Source organism: Camelus dromedarius, chromosome 1, assembly GCF_036321535.1.
Source record: "Camelus dromedarius isolate mCamDro1 chromosome 1, mCamDro1.pat, whole genome shotgun sequence".
In the NCBI taxonomy this organism is placed as follows: Eukaryota; Metazoa; Chordata; class Mammalia; order Artiodactyla; family Camelidae; genus Camelus; species Camelus dromedarius.
The window spans coordinates 14,184,839-14,197,050 of record NC_087436.1 but is presented as its reverse complement, the minus strand read 5'-3'; the positions used below and the strand labels follow the sequence as shown (position 1 = coordinate 14,197,050).

The following is a 12,212-nucleotide window of genomic DNA, read 5'->3' as shown; positions in this document are numbered from 1 at the left end:
TGTCTCTCACCTCACTCTTCCCTTCCTTGTCTGCCCTGTTCCTGGGAGAGGAGGAAGCCCCAGAGTCTCCTCTTGGCTGGGTCTGTCGGCGGGAATGCCTGCTGTTTCAAGGCCATGTGAGTGGAATTAGACTGCATGACGGAGGCCTGCCCTTTGGAATGTGTGAGTCTTAAGAAGCGTGCCATTTGCTGTTAGGACAGAAACCGGGCACAGCCAGGTTGTAATGAGAGTCGGCTGGCCCAGCCAAGAAAATGATGCCTGACATCGTTTGATAAATGCTTTTTGATGATGATGAGAATGCATAATAATTACAGGGTTTGTCCACCTCTCTTTTTTACCTCCCTCACTGTGAAGGCACAGTAATCCCTCTTAATGAACATAAATCTCATTTTGAAATGGAATTAAGAACCGTATACACGGCATTGAAGTCACAGACTATCTTTAGTATCACCGTCCTCTTGAACTCCATAAACATTTTTCACTCTTTATATAAGTGAAGGCGATTAATCATTGTTCATTTACAGTTCAGCACATGTTTAATAGAAATATCTACCAAGTGTACTTAACATGACCTGTTGTTACGCTTCAGACAGGAAACCGTGCCGCGGTTCTCAGAAGTCCTGCCCGTGCTACATATGTGGTCTTCTGCAAGGCACAGCCCTTCTCTCCCCCTGCCCATATATGGTGAATCGTTCAACTCTGGTTCAGAAAGGATCAGACTTCATTCTGTGGCTTTCTCAGTCCAGCAACTAGGCACTGATTTGGGTTTAGCTAATCCAGAAGTTCCATCTGCCCTTAAATGTAGTAAGGCTGAAACCAGAAAATTCACTTCGGGGCCCTACAGGGAGAGGAAATAGTGCATTTCTATAAATGGCTGTTTTCTGCTGACGTGGGGGGAAATGTCATCGTAAGGCCCAGACTTACTACCAGGCTGTGCGTCTGCACGCTCACATGGCGGTATTTTCAGATAACCGATGCAGATATGTCAGTTTGTGGATCTTTGCAAATACCCCGTCCTCCTTGTTTTTGCACTGTTATCTCCTATTTTTCAAGAGGTTTAAAAATCATGTTATTTGTAAGGGCACCTAACATAATCCAGGGCATGGGAGAGAGAAAGCTTTATTAAAAATAACAGAAAATGTAAGTGTGAGGGTAGGCTGTCAGCTTTACGCGGGTAGTCTGAAGATGCTGCTTACCATACAGGGTTTTTGTTGGAAGACTGTACTACAGTGAACAGGAGATGTGTTTTTGCCATCAGGTTGGTCCCAGCTTCTGTGTGGGGAAGTCACATCTTGCTCTCTGATGCAGTTTGAGAACTTTCTCTTTGCCTCCATCCCTACCTGCTGGCTGTTTGGCTAGATTCCTATGTCAGAACTCTTTTCTTTCCCTTTACTACAGCTGAAAGAATATTTGTGAGTTTAAGAACTTTAGTGTCATTTTTTTACAATAGTAGTACCTATTCACTGGGGAAAATTTGGGAAATAAAAAGGAGCTGCAGAAGCAAATGATCATAACTGTGCTCCAACAGCTTGTGTAGACACCTGGCTCGTCTTGTTCCTGTGTTTGAAGAGTGATTTATTTATTTAGGCTTTTTTTTTTGGTGGGGGAGGGAGGTAATTGGGTTTATTTACTTCTTTATTTTTAGAAGAGGCACTGGGGATTGAATCCAGGACCTCATGCATGCTAAGTATGCGCTCTCCCACTTGAGCTATACCCTCCCCCCTTGTTCCTGGGTTTGCAGAGGGTACGTGGAGGGTCGGGGCATAGCAGACACCTCTTTTCTGAATTTGTAGGTGTGGGAGCCTATTGTACACGGTGTTTTATTCCCTGATTTTTTTCTTAGGGGAAAATCTTGACATTGATCTTTGAATTATTTAAGCGGTTTTCCTTTTTATCTTCCTGCTGGAGAGCCGCTGTGTCCTCACCTCAGCACAAGTGGCCCCTTCCTGTAAAGCTGCTGCATGGGAAGCGGGACTTGACCTCAGAGAATTAAGGTCTCTGTTAGACAGCCCAGCATCCACCCCTGTCTAAGTCTCGTATCCAAAATACTCCAAATAATAAGATTGTTCATTTATGACTCAGACTTTGCTGTAGTGACTGTCCAGTTGCTTCTTTTTCCAAACAGGAATCTCCCTTCCAGATTGTAACTCAGAAAAAATTTCCATCCTTAGAACCGACCCTTTTTCAGCCTGCCGTTAGTGCCTGCCCCGAGGAGTCCAGTGGCTCCAGCTCTCTGGCTTGTTTGCGATTGTTTTATCCCCACATAAGTGACACAGCTCTCCTCTCCCTAACTTGCTTGTTTAGTTTTTTTTTTTTTCTTTTAAAAAACAAAGTAGTGGATGTAATGATTCCCTTTTCCGTCTTTTCTTAGGTCCACTCTCATATCAACTTGAACTTAGCACTGAAATCCTTATTTTCTTAAAGGAATTCGAAGATGAAGTTTAGAGTTCTGTTACATTTTAATTATTTGTCCTTTTTCACTTGACCCTCTTTCCCTCTGTCTTTTAGATCAAGAAACTAAAAGCATTTAGTGGCGACGTCGCCAAGCTGTCCCTGGCAGACTCCTTTCTGCACTGCTTAATTCAGGTGCCAAAGTAAGGATCATTGATTACTGTTCTTTGCAGAATAAGGTTTTTAAATTGGTGACATCAAATTCGACAATTTTACTTTTTATTTTTCAGCTATTCACTTCGAATTGAAGCCATGGTGCTAAAGAAAGAATTTTTACCTTCCTGTTCCACTCTATACACAGATATAACTATTCTTAGAACTGCTATACAAGGTCAGTAAATATATGATGCGTCATGTGATTTGTTTTTATTTTAGGGGCAGTTTATTTTTTTCTTTTTTAAAATTAATTTTTATTTTTTTATTTTTGGGGGAAGTAGTTAGGTTTATTTATTTGTTTGTTTTTCAACGGAGGTACTGGGGATTGAACCCAGGACCTCATGTATGCTAAGCACATGCTCTACCACTGAGCTAGACCCTTCCCGCAAGCAATTTATTTTTTAAAAAATTATTCAGTTGAAAAATTAGATATGGAAAGTTCTGTTTCTGATATAAAGGGAAATGAGATATTACCAGGGATAGCATTTAAGGTTTATATCCGTTTGCTTCCTCCTCCCCTGATTAATTAGTTTAATTAATTGACCAATCAATCAATTAATTAGCATATTATCTTCCCATAAAAGGTTTCTTTCAACTGAAGCTTAGGAGTAAACCTTGCTGGAGCTCGCTCTTGTTCCTCTCCTGGATTAGCTTTCTGTGTGTGTGTCTGGTGTGTGTCTGGTGTGTGATGTGTCTGTAGTTGTGTGTGTGGTGTGTGTGCATGGAGGTGCATGCTCCAGACAGGGCCCCTGGGCCAGCTGCATGTCTCTGCCCCTGCTCTGGCCTCTGTTGGTGGCTGGGACCCTGCTTTAGGGAAAGCCGATCTCATTCCCCCTTGACTTCTCCCCGGGCACCTCAGTGACTCTTCTGCGCGGGGTTCCTGATGTTTCTGTCCAGTGGTGTCTTCTCCCACCGCTGCCCCTCCAGACTCTAATATCTGGTGGACTAGTTAACATTTGAGAGGGGCGAGTCCGCCATTTCCGGTTCTTTGAACAACTGGCCAAATTTCTGCTTGCCCCCTTGGGTGGACTGCTCAGCCTGCCCAGTGTCTCATGGTGTGCGCTGGGACCTTGCGTTCTGGCGTCCGTGGCACTGAGAATGCCCGCCCAGTGCCTTCACCTCCTTCTGTCTCCGAGGCAGAGTCTCTGGCACTCCCTGACCCTCAGATTTTTAGCATTCATCAGTTGGAATCACCGGCCTGATTTCTTCTTTGTCATTTTCTGTCATTGTGGTAGAATGTTTATTCCTATTTGGTTTTCCTGTTGAGTTGCTCTGACCTGTGTTGAAATTAAGTATTTTTTTCTTCAGCTCATCATATTTTCTTTAAGAGACCAAGAATTAAGAAACATTTTCTTCTTTCAGTGTAGAGGCCTTTATAAATTTCTTCCTATACCAAGCCTGAAGCAACAGCTTTGAAAGGACTGTTTCTCCTGTTCAAATAAAGGTGGAAGAATATGTTTTCATACTGAGCAATACAAATTTGTGGGCATGGTGGAAACATTTCTTATCTGGTTACCCTTCAAAACCTGGCCTTCTTAGATAGCACCTATCAGCAGTGATCCAAGTATAATTTTTTTAAAGTAATACCAGACTTAATGGAGAATATTAACTTAAAAATACCATAGGGGACATTTTATTATCTGTATATACTGTAATTTTAATAATTAAAAAAATTTTTTTAGCTTTTCAAATATATTAACAATTTTCAGTATTGTTTATTTGCATAGGAGTATGTACAAAAGATTTTTTGTTTAAAGAACTAGTTTACCAATATATGACAATAATAAGTTCCTTTTTAAACCTTTAGGTCAATCCAAATGAAATGCAGTTTTGAATAAAATGGAAAGAGTCTCTGGGTACCTGCCTCTAAGGGTTGGGGTTTTGCAAGTTATTTACATGTCATCCCAGCCTGTTTTTTGTTTTTTGTTTTTGTGTTTGGTTTTTTTTTGTTTTTTTTGTTTGTTTGTTTTGTTTTGTTTTTGGTGGGGGAGGTAATTAGGCTTACTTACTTATTTATTAGAGGAAGTACTGGGGATTGAACCCAGGACCTCATGCCTGCTAAGAATGCGCTCTACAACTTGAACTATACCCTCCCCCCACCCCCAGCCTGTTAATTTTTTATCTCCTCATAGCTCATTGGCTAAGCAAAATGTCTCTCACTATTCATTTTCATAGTTCATAAATAAAGCCTCAAAGGATATAAAGGAAAAAATTAAAAAATAACTGCTGAGAAATTATTCCTGTTAACACAGTGTGCTGCTTTTCATAAGGCTTTTGTAGTTGCCACTACTTGAAAATTTTCGTTATCAGAGTACTTTGTGATTCTTAAGTGTCACACGTATTTGATTCCCCATTAAACGCTAGGGCATGCCTCAGCCAGTAGCCAGGGGTACGCTAGGTATACTATAGAATATGCTACTTTGTGTCAATCTCTTACACAGTTTAGGGTCAGAGCTAGTGTCAGACACACTAGAATTTGGGTGTGGTCACTGTCTTTTGTGTGTTTAAGCTGAAGGCTTCTCTGAGGTGGTGTGTTCTTTCTGACAGAGCTGCTGTCATGTGAAGAGCTACATTCGATCTTACACTTGGTGCTGCAGGCAGGAAACATCATGAATGCAGTAAGTAAAGTTCAAAGCGTTGAAAAATGTTGAATTTCCAACTCTATTTGTCTGTCTAAAGGTATATGCCTATTTTTTTTCTTCCGATTTGTCTTCTTCAGGGAGGGTACGCTGGCAATGCGGTAGGATTTAAACTGTCTTCTTTGCTCAAATTGGCAGACACAAAAGCAAACAAACCCGGGATGAATCTCCTGCACTTTGTCGCGCAGGTATGTGGAAGGGAGTCGTACAGAGAGAGAACAGATGTGAGATCCCCTGGAGGCAGTGAGGGCTTTCGCAGGGGGAAGGCGGCATCAGACAGAGTCAGGGAAGGGCATCAGTAGGAAGGTTTCTATTCGCAGATTCCTGAGCTGAGCTGCCCCTGGCGTTACAGGCCTGGAGGGGCATGGAGCGGGGGCTCAGGGAAGGGAGGCAGAGTGGTTGGTGAAGCCAGGTTATGAAGGATTCAAATCCTAAAGCTGGGGAATTTGGATTTCATGCTTTAGCAGTGGGGAGCCAACAGAAGTTTGTATATAGCATCGTGGCAGGACCAGGTGGGTTTTTGCTTCTAGGAAAATGAGGCAACGTGGAGGACGGCTAAGAGTGGGGAGAGAACAACAGGGCTACCTCCTGGTGGAAGTTGGTGCAAATTGCTGGGTGAGATTAAGTATTTTTTTCAGAGTAATGGCCACCGGGATGGAGCATAGAGCCCAAAGGTTGACACATCCCTGGTGTTGAACTGGGTAGATTTCTGACCAGTTATATGTAAAGGGTGACGGAGTCAGGGCCAGGAGAGGCTCACTTCCACTCTTGCCTCTGTGAACTGTGGGTTAGGGTGCCCTGCTGTTCACATGGGTTTGGGTTCATCACTTCCACCTTTGACTGGGTCTGCGTGACACCAAAATAACTAGTGACAAAGTGAAAGATCAGCCGAGGACAGTTCTCTCTCTCTTGTTAAATTGTCTCACATAGAGAGTCGTGCTGATTTGTTTTTCCCTTCCCTGAATCTCCTGGCTGTTTTGACAGCGATCACGTAGCCAGAACTTAACCTGGGAAGAAAGTCGTGTTGCCTGCGTGTTTCAGGTGTGAGCTTCAGAATGGATCAGAACAGGGAGATTTTGACTTGTCCTTTACAGGCTGTACTTCCTCAGACACGTTACTTAATCCTTAAGATCCTCAATTTCTCCATCTAATGATGAGGGCTAGTGAGACCTCAAAACTAGGTAATTAAGAGGGCGGAGGGAGATAAATCCATAAAGTGCTCATTAGCTCAGTGTTCAGAATCTAGTAAGCACTCCATAAATAATCCACACTGTTATCACTGGATTCTTCAGAAAACAGAGGGCACATTGAACTCAGTGCAAGTTTAAGAGTTAGTTTTCAGGATGTTAAAACCAGAAAATGTGTTGCTCACTGCGCATGGCCTGCACCACCTCCCAGCTGCCCCTTTAGGTCCCTGCATCACAGTGCTCTGTGTAACTTGGTCTCTGCCTGTGTGGGGAGGTTTCCCAAGTTCGTAATTGCTCCCTTCATACCTGCCTTCCTTGCACCCTCTGAACCAGCGAAGAATTCCAGCACCTCTGTGGCCTGTGTACCTTCTGATTAAACTCACTTTGCAAACTGGTTTAACAGCTGAAGGGATCTTGGTCACAGGAGAGCGTACTCGTAGGTATGGGTGGTGTCTAAGCAGGATATATTGGTTTCTCTTAGGAACCCAGGGCCCTGCTGAGCCCCACCTCCTTCCACTGAGTTTTCTTGCACATGAATAGTATTTCATGTCAGGATCAGTTGCTCAGTGTTTCTTCAGAGTAGAAGAGTTCAGGTAAATCTGGTAAATCTTACTAAGAATATGAGAATAAGAGTCCATGCCTCCAGGAATTGCTTTGAATGTATCAAGCGTAAGCATGGGAACAGTGATTTCATGGTTCCTTTAAGCCCTGAGGAAATTTTATTATCTGTAATAGTGGATGAAATTCCAGTTCTATCCCCACATAGTGAGAGAAAATTCTGTTTTTGTTCCAGGAAGCCCAAAAGAAAGATGCTGTTCTTCTAAACTTTTCTAAAAAATTGTATCACGTTCAGGAGGCTGCTAGGTAAGCAAGAGAATTGTGAAATCAAGGGTTTTGTTTGTTTGTTTTTTAAACTGCCTTCTTCTGAAAACTGATGAATATTTTACAACTTCTGGACTCAAGTTTGAACTTTAAAAAGTGTTGTCTTGTTGAACTCTCAGACCTTCCTTTCAGTTGCTTACAGAGGTGTGTATGCACCTTTGGAGTTTGGGAGTTTTGAAAAATTAATCTTTATTTTTAATCTAAAAAACCCTATTGTAGTCTATTCTAATAAATATCATCCCTGAAAAAAATATATATATGGATTAAGAACTTCAAATACTGCCACACCCAAAGATAGAGCTCAAAGAACACAGCCTGTTACCTTGGGAGTTGGTGTCTATCAGTCAGACTTCAGGGCCATACATCACTGATGCCTTTCAAAGAGAACATGGTTCGTTTATTTTCTATAGCATTAAAAGAAGTTGGAACCATACCAAGGGCTGTGGGAGGATTTTGGTTTAAGTTAGTCACTCAACTTTGCAGAGAAAGCATCTCCCAAACATAAAGCTCTATTTACATCACTTTAATTTGCTTATCCTAATATAAATGTGTATTTTGATGTAGCTATAATCTGTGTATATGTGCTGTTTTGAGTTCTGTGTTCTTAATATCCAGGCATCAGTGGTAAATGTTCAGTAACTAGCTTTTCAAAGCAAAAAGTCCTGATTCACAGCAGCTGTTGATTTCCGTGGCGTAAATACCGTTGCCATGGCTGATCTCAAGCTCCCACGTGACGTGGCATTACTGATGAGGAGCTGGGGAGAGATACCCACACCCACAGCCACCTCCCGTGAGCTGGCTCCAGCGCCCACGTCACGTATCAGCCCAGCTCATGTCATCCACTCGTTATCTGAGGGACTCTATCCAGTAGGGCCAGCTGTGAACCATATGCATAAACACATGGACTGTAGCTTTTCGAGCCAAGCCCCGTCATCAGCCAGTGTCTCAGTGTTACTGACTGTAAACATCTAACCACAGAAAACATGTCTTTCCCAAAGTGAGGTTATCAGTGCAAAGGTATGAACAGTTCATAGTTCATATTTACAGATTACCCGTTCGCCCCCGAAAGAATGAGCCTCTTATAAGATGTAAACCGTGTTGGTTTTGCATTACTAGAAGAAACGTGTGGGAATATATTTTCCTCTTTGTAGGATGGAAATGTTTCTAAGCTATGGACACAGAAATAACACTTTCCATTTCTGATCAGAGTTAGACAGGTCACTTTAGCTAGATTTTGTCTTAGCAAAAAACTTCTTTAGTGAAGTTTATTTGTTTGAAAGGAAAAGAGGTATAAAGAGATCATAGATGGATGCCAGTGACCAGTGAAGGTGGAAGACTTTACTGCATAAAGAAAAGTTAGAATCAACAATGGAAGCGTGAAAGCATCTTGACTTATGAATTTGCTAATTGAATGCCACCTGGACTTAGGTTTCACCTCTTCGCTTTACCAGGCGACAGAAAATCATTCATGCCCTATTAATCTTGGCTTGACGTATGTAACAAAAGCCTGGCCGTCAGTCCTACCGTTTCTCAGAAGAATTGGGAGCTGTGTGTCAGTTCTCTCTAAGACACAGCGCACTGACTCTGGTTGTCTGAGCCATGTCTCCGTGTTGATGTCACGGTTATCAGCACGCGCTGCCTTGCTTTCGTGAGTTAGAGCTTTTGCGTTTGCGTTTAGTGGCCCGAGGAAAGCATCAGCGTCCGAGTGCTGCCGGACTTCAGTGCTGATGGCACACAGGTGTTCAGACCTAGTTTATGACAAGCTTTACAGGTCCCCTGCTTTTAGTTATCTCACCAGCAAGACCAAAATTACAGCCTGCCTTCTATGGACCAGCGTGGGTCTTAAGGAAGGAATCGCCTCTTGAAAAAACATAGGAAGAGGCTCTAAACACAGAAGTGGGTAAACGTCACTGCAGGAGCTCTCTCCTGTTTTTCGGGTCTCCTTTGATGTACTTGCAGGACACATGGCCACCCTGTGCCAGCTGCGCACTCTCCCCTTTCTTCTTGCAGATTATCTCTGGATAACACCGAGGCGGAGCTGCACTCGCTCTTTGTCAGGACGCGATCTCTCAAGGACAACATCCAGCCAGACGGGGAGCTTTGTCAGCAGATGGAAGAATTCCTCCAGGTGTGTGTGTGTGTCAGGGCCATCCCTGTGATCTCCAGCAGCCTGGCCGAGGCTGGTTCTGCTCGCAGGGGTGTGTTCGTGGGAGCAGCAAGCTCCCAGGCGTAGTTTCCCCCTCGGTCAGTAAAAGGAGCTTGATATTTCAGTGCCCATTCTTTGCTGGATCAGTTTTTGGCAGGATGTTGAATATGGTCTATCCCCGAGGCTTTGGTTAGGACCTGGGTCTCTCTTTATCACTGCTCTGTCTGCCTGATGGCGCTGGTAGCGAACTGGTATCACGGATGGTGCATACACTTGGCAGCTTACTCCTGGCCACTCGGGTTTTGGTTCTCAAGCCCAGTTTAGGAGTTCCTGGCTCCCAGTCAAACTTTTGGACACCAGAACGAAGTTCCATCGAAATCCTGAAAGACACCTGAGTACTTGGGTGGTTGTTCCTTCCCCCGTTTTGCTGAAGACACAAGCTACGTTGTGGCATGTTTTAGAGCGAGAGCAGGAGGACACGCGAGAGCTGGGGCCTGTCACCACCCAAAGTGCATCAGCCCCGCAGGGCGTGTCAGGAGCTATTCCCAATAACATCAACAAACCCAGCAGCGTGGACGTGTTTGTGACAGCTCATTATGACTCACTAGTCACAGAGCCTGACATATATCTTTTATCTTCCTTGTTTAAAAAAAAAAAAGTGGCACCTTTTCGTGCTTCCAGTCTTCAGTGAAATGGTGTGCCGTTACCTGCCAGTGCTTTGAGACTGGTGAGCTGGAACTCATGAGGCCAGGCGCCCTCGGTGGCAGGAAGGGACGGTGCTCAGAAGGCCGGTCCAAAACCTAAGCCTGTCCTCGCTGCCTTGTAATGAAGCCTCATCAAATACCGTGAGCTTCAGGTCCCTTCAGCGAACTTTGATTTTGTTTGGCTCTGCTGGGAGTTTATTTTTCTTGTTAAACACGAGTTCTGTATTTTCTTTCAAATATTGCCAGCCTCTCACTTTCCCTTAAAAGTGCACAGATTTTTCTTTTTTTTTCCTCAAAGGGACACAAATCAAATGCCATTACAGAAACACCTAACAGGATCTAGGAAAACACTCAGCAGTAAGTAAGCACCTTGAGACAAATGGAGCAAATCCAGAAAATCAGGAAGGCTCATCCTACGGCAAGAGGCGGATTCTGAGTGTCTCATTTTCCAGTTCTTATATGAAATGTTAGTACCTTACGCTCAACAGTCGTACAGAAAGGCTCATGATGCAAAGCAGCTCTGTCTTAGCCACACCCCTAGACCGCTCTTCACAGACAATCTTGTTTTCACTCTCAGCTCGTCTTGCTGGTAGTCATTTTTGTCATGAAAGTAAAATGCTCCACACAGCTATTTAGTTTTCTCTTTGGAATTCGCTTTCTTTTTAAATAGGGAAGATACAATTTTTTAAGGTAAGTTAGACTTCTTTTTTTTATATTATTTTTTTTTAGTGGAGGTCCTCGGAATTGAACCTAGGGTGCTAGGAGGTACTAGGAACTGACGTCATGCATGCTAAGCACACACGCTACCACTGAGCTCTACCCACCCCCTCCACCTTACCCTACCCCCCCGTAGGGTCAGGCCCTGAAGGGCTGTGAATACCAGGGGGAAGCCTTCGTGCTCCAAGCCGTGGGTAACTGCCGTGGGTTTCCCAGCGGAACAATGACAGGAACACATTTTACAGCCCTGTTTCGGTATTTTGTCCCTTTGGGGAGAAGAACCAAGTGAATTGGTTTGGAACTTCAGTCTGGGGCAGACAGGTGTGAGAGGGAAAGTTGAATCTGCTGCCACAACTAGCGATCTGTGATTCAGGCTTTGCCACTGTAGCTTTGGGCTTCTTCGCCTGTGGCCCTAATCGTGAAAGAAGGGTTCAGAAACTAACTCCGGGCAAATAACTCCGGGTGCAGTGGTCTTTTTCAGACCCTATTCAGAATATTTCCCTTTCCCAAGTCCTCAGGTGACTGCAAAGCGCACATGTGGGCACCGTCTCTGTCCCCACGGCGTCCAGCGATGAGACACAGAGGTGGAGCGAGCTCCCATGAAGATTCTTGTCAAAGTCCTGTTTTTCTGCAGTTGAGCTGTTCTTGGCTGGGATCCACCTTTCCCCCCGAGCAGGAATGACAGGCAGAGATTTATCCTGTAGTTAATGCCCTTCTCTCCATAAAGAAAAACACAGCGTGAACGCAAACGCTGCCTTGGGCCTCTGACTCAGATGGTTACTTTCTTTGGTATTTGATTTCCCAAATAGTTTTGGTTTCCTGCTACCTCTCAAATGTGTTTGGTGTAAGAAAGGGGCTTTTAAGGGGGATAGTGTGTGGAGTGGGTGGGAGGGGACGCGGTTTCTCGGAATTTCTCTGTAGCTCTGTGGTGGGTTCCCGCAGCCGCTCCTCTCGGCCAGGGTGGGCCGCCTGCAGCTTCACTGTGGCCCAGGCACATCCCCCACCCAAAGAGAAGTTTCTCAAATATAAGCCTTTTAAAAATTATCATCATGTGATTTCGTAGGGGCACATACTCCATACATTCTTTCTTCATATAAGCCCGTTATCCAGTGTAAAGAAAGCATCCCGAGACTTCAGTGTGACCCCAAAGACTGTCTCTACAGGGCTGAGACTCCTCCAGCCCGTGGCTTCCTCACTTCAGCTCGACACTCCTGTCACTGAGCTGCCGTCAGGGGCGTGTGCCTGTGCCCCTGGGCCTGGGTACCCCACCCCCAAAGGGTTTGAAAGAGCAGGCCTCTTCCAGCCCCACTGTGTTGCCCCAGTCATTGAG

General features: G+C 44.3%; 1 protein-coding gene across 2 annotated transcripts in view; it reads left to right on the top strand.

Annotated features, from left to right (window-relative positions):
• FHDC1 (FH2 domain containing 1) overlaps window positions 1-12,212 on the top strand; it is a 39,287-nt gene that overhangs the window by 19,877 nt on the left and 7,198 nt on the right. For both annotated transcript variants that reach the window (XM_064489409.1, XM_064489374.1), the window contains exons 5-10: window positions 2,509-2,594; window positions 2,682-2,782; window positions 5,155-5,225; window positions 5,327-5,434; window positions 7,227-7,297; window positions 9,326-9,443. In XM_064489409.1, the coding sequence (XP_064345479.1) occupies window positions 2,509-2,594; window positions 2,682-2,782; window positions 5,155-5,225; window positions 5,327-5,434; window positions 7,227-7,297; window positions 9,326-9,443 (555 nt within the window). The remainder of the gene's footprint in view (window positions 1-2,508; window positions 2,595-2,681; window positions 2,783-5,154; window positions 5,226-5,326; window positions 5,435-7,226; window positions 7,298-9,325; window positions 9,444-12,212) is intronic.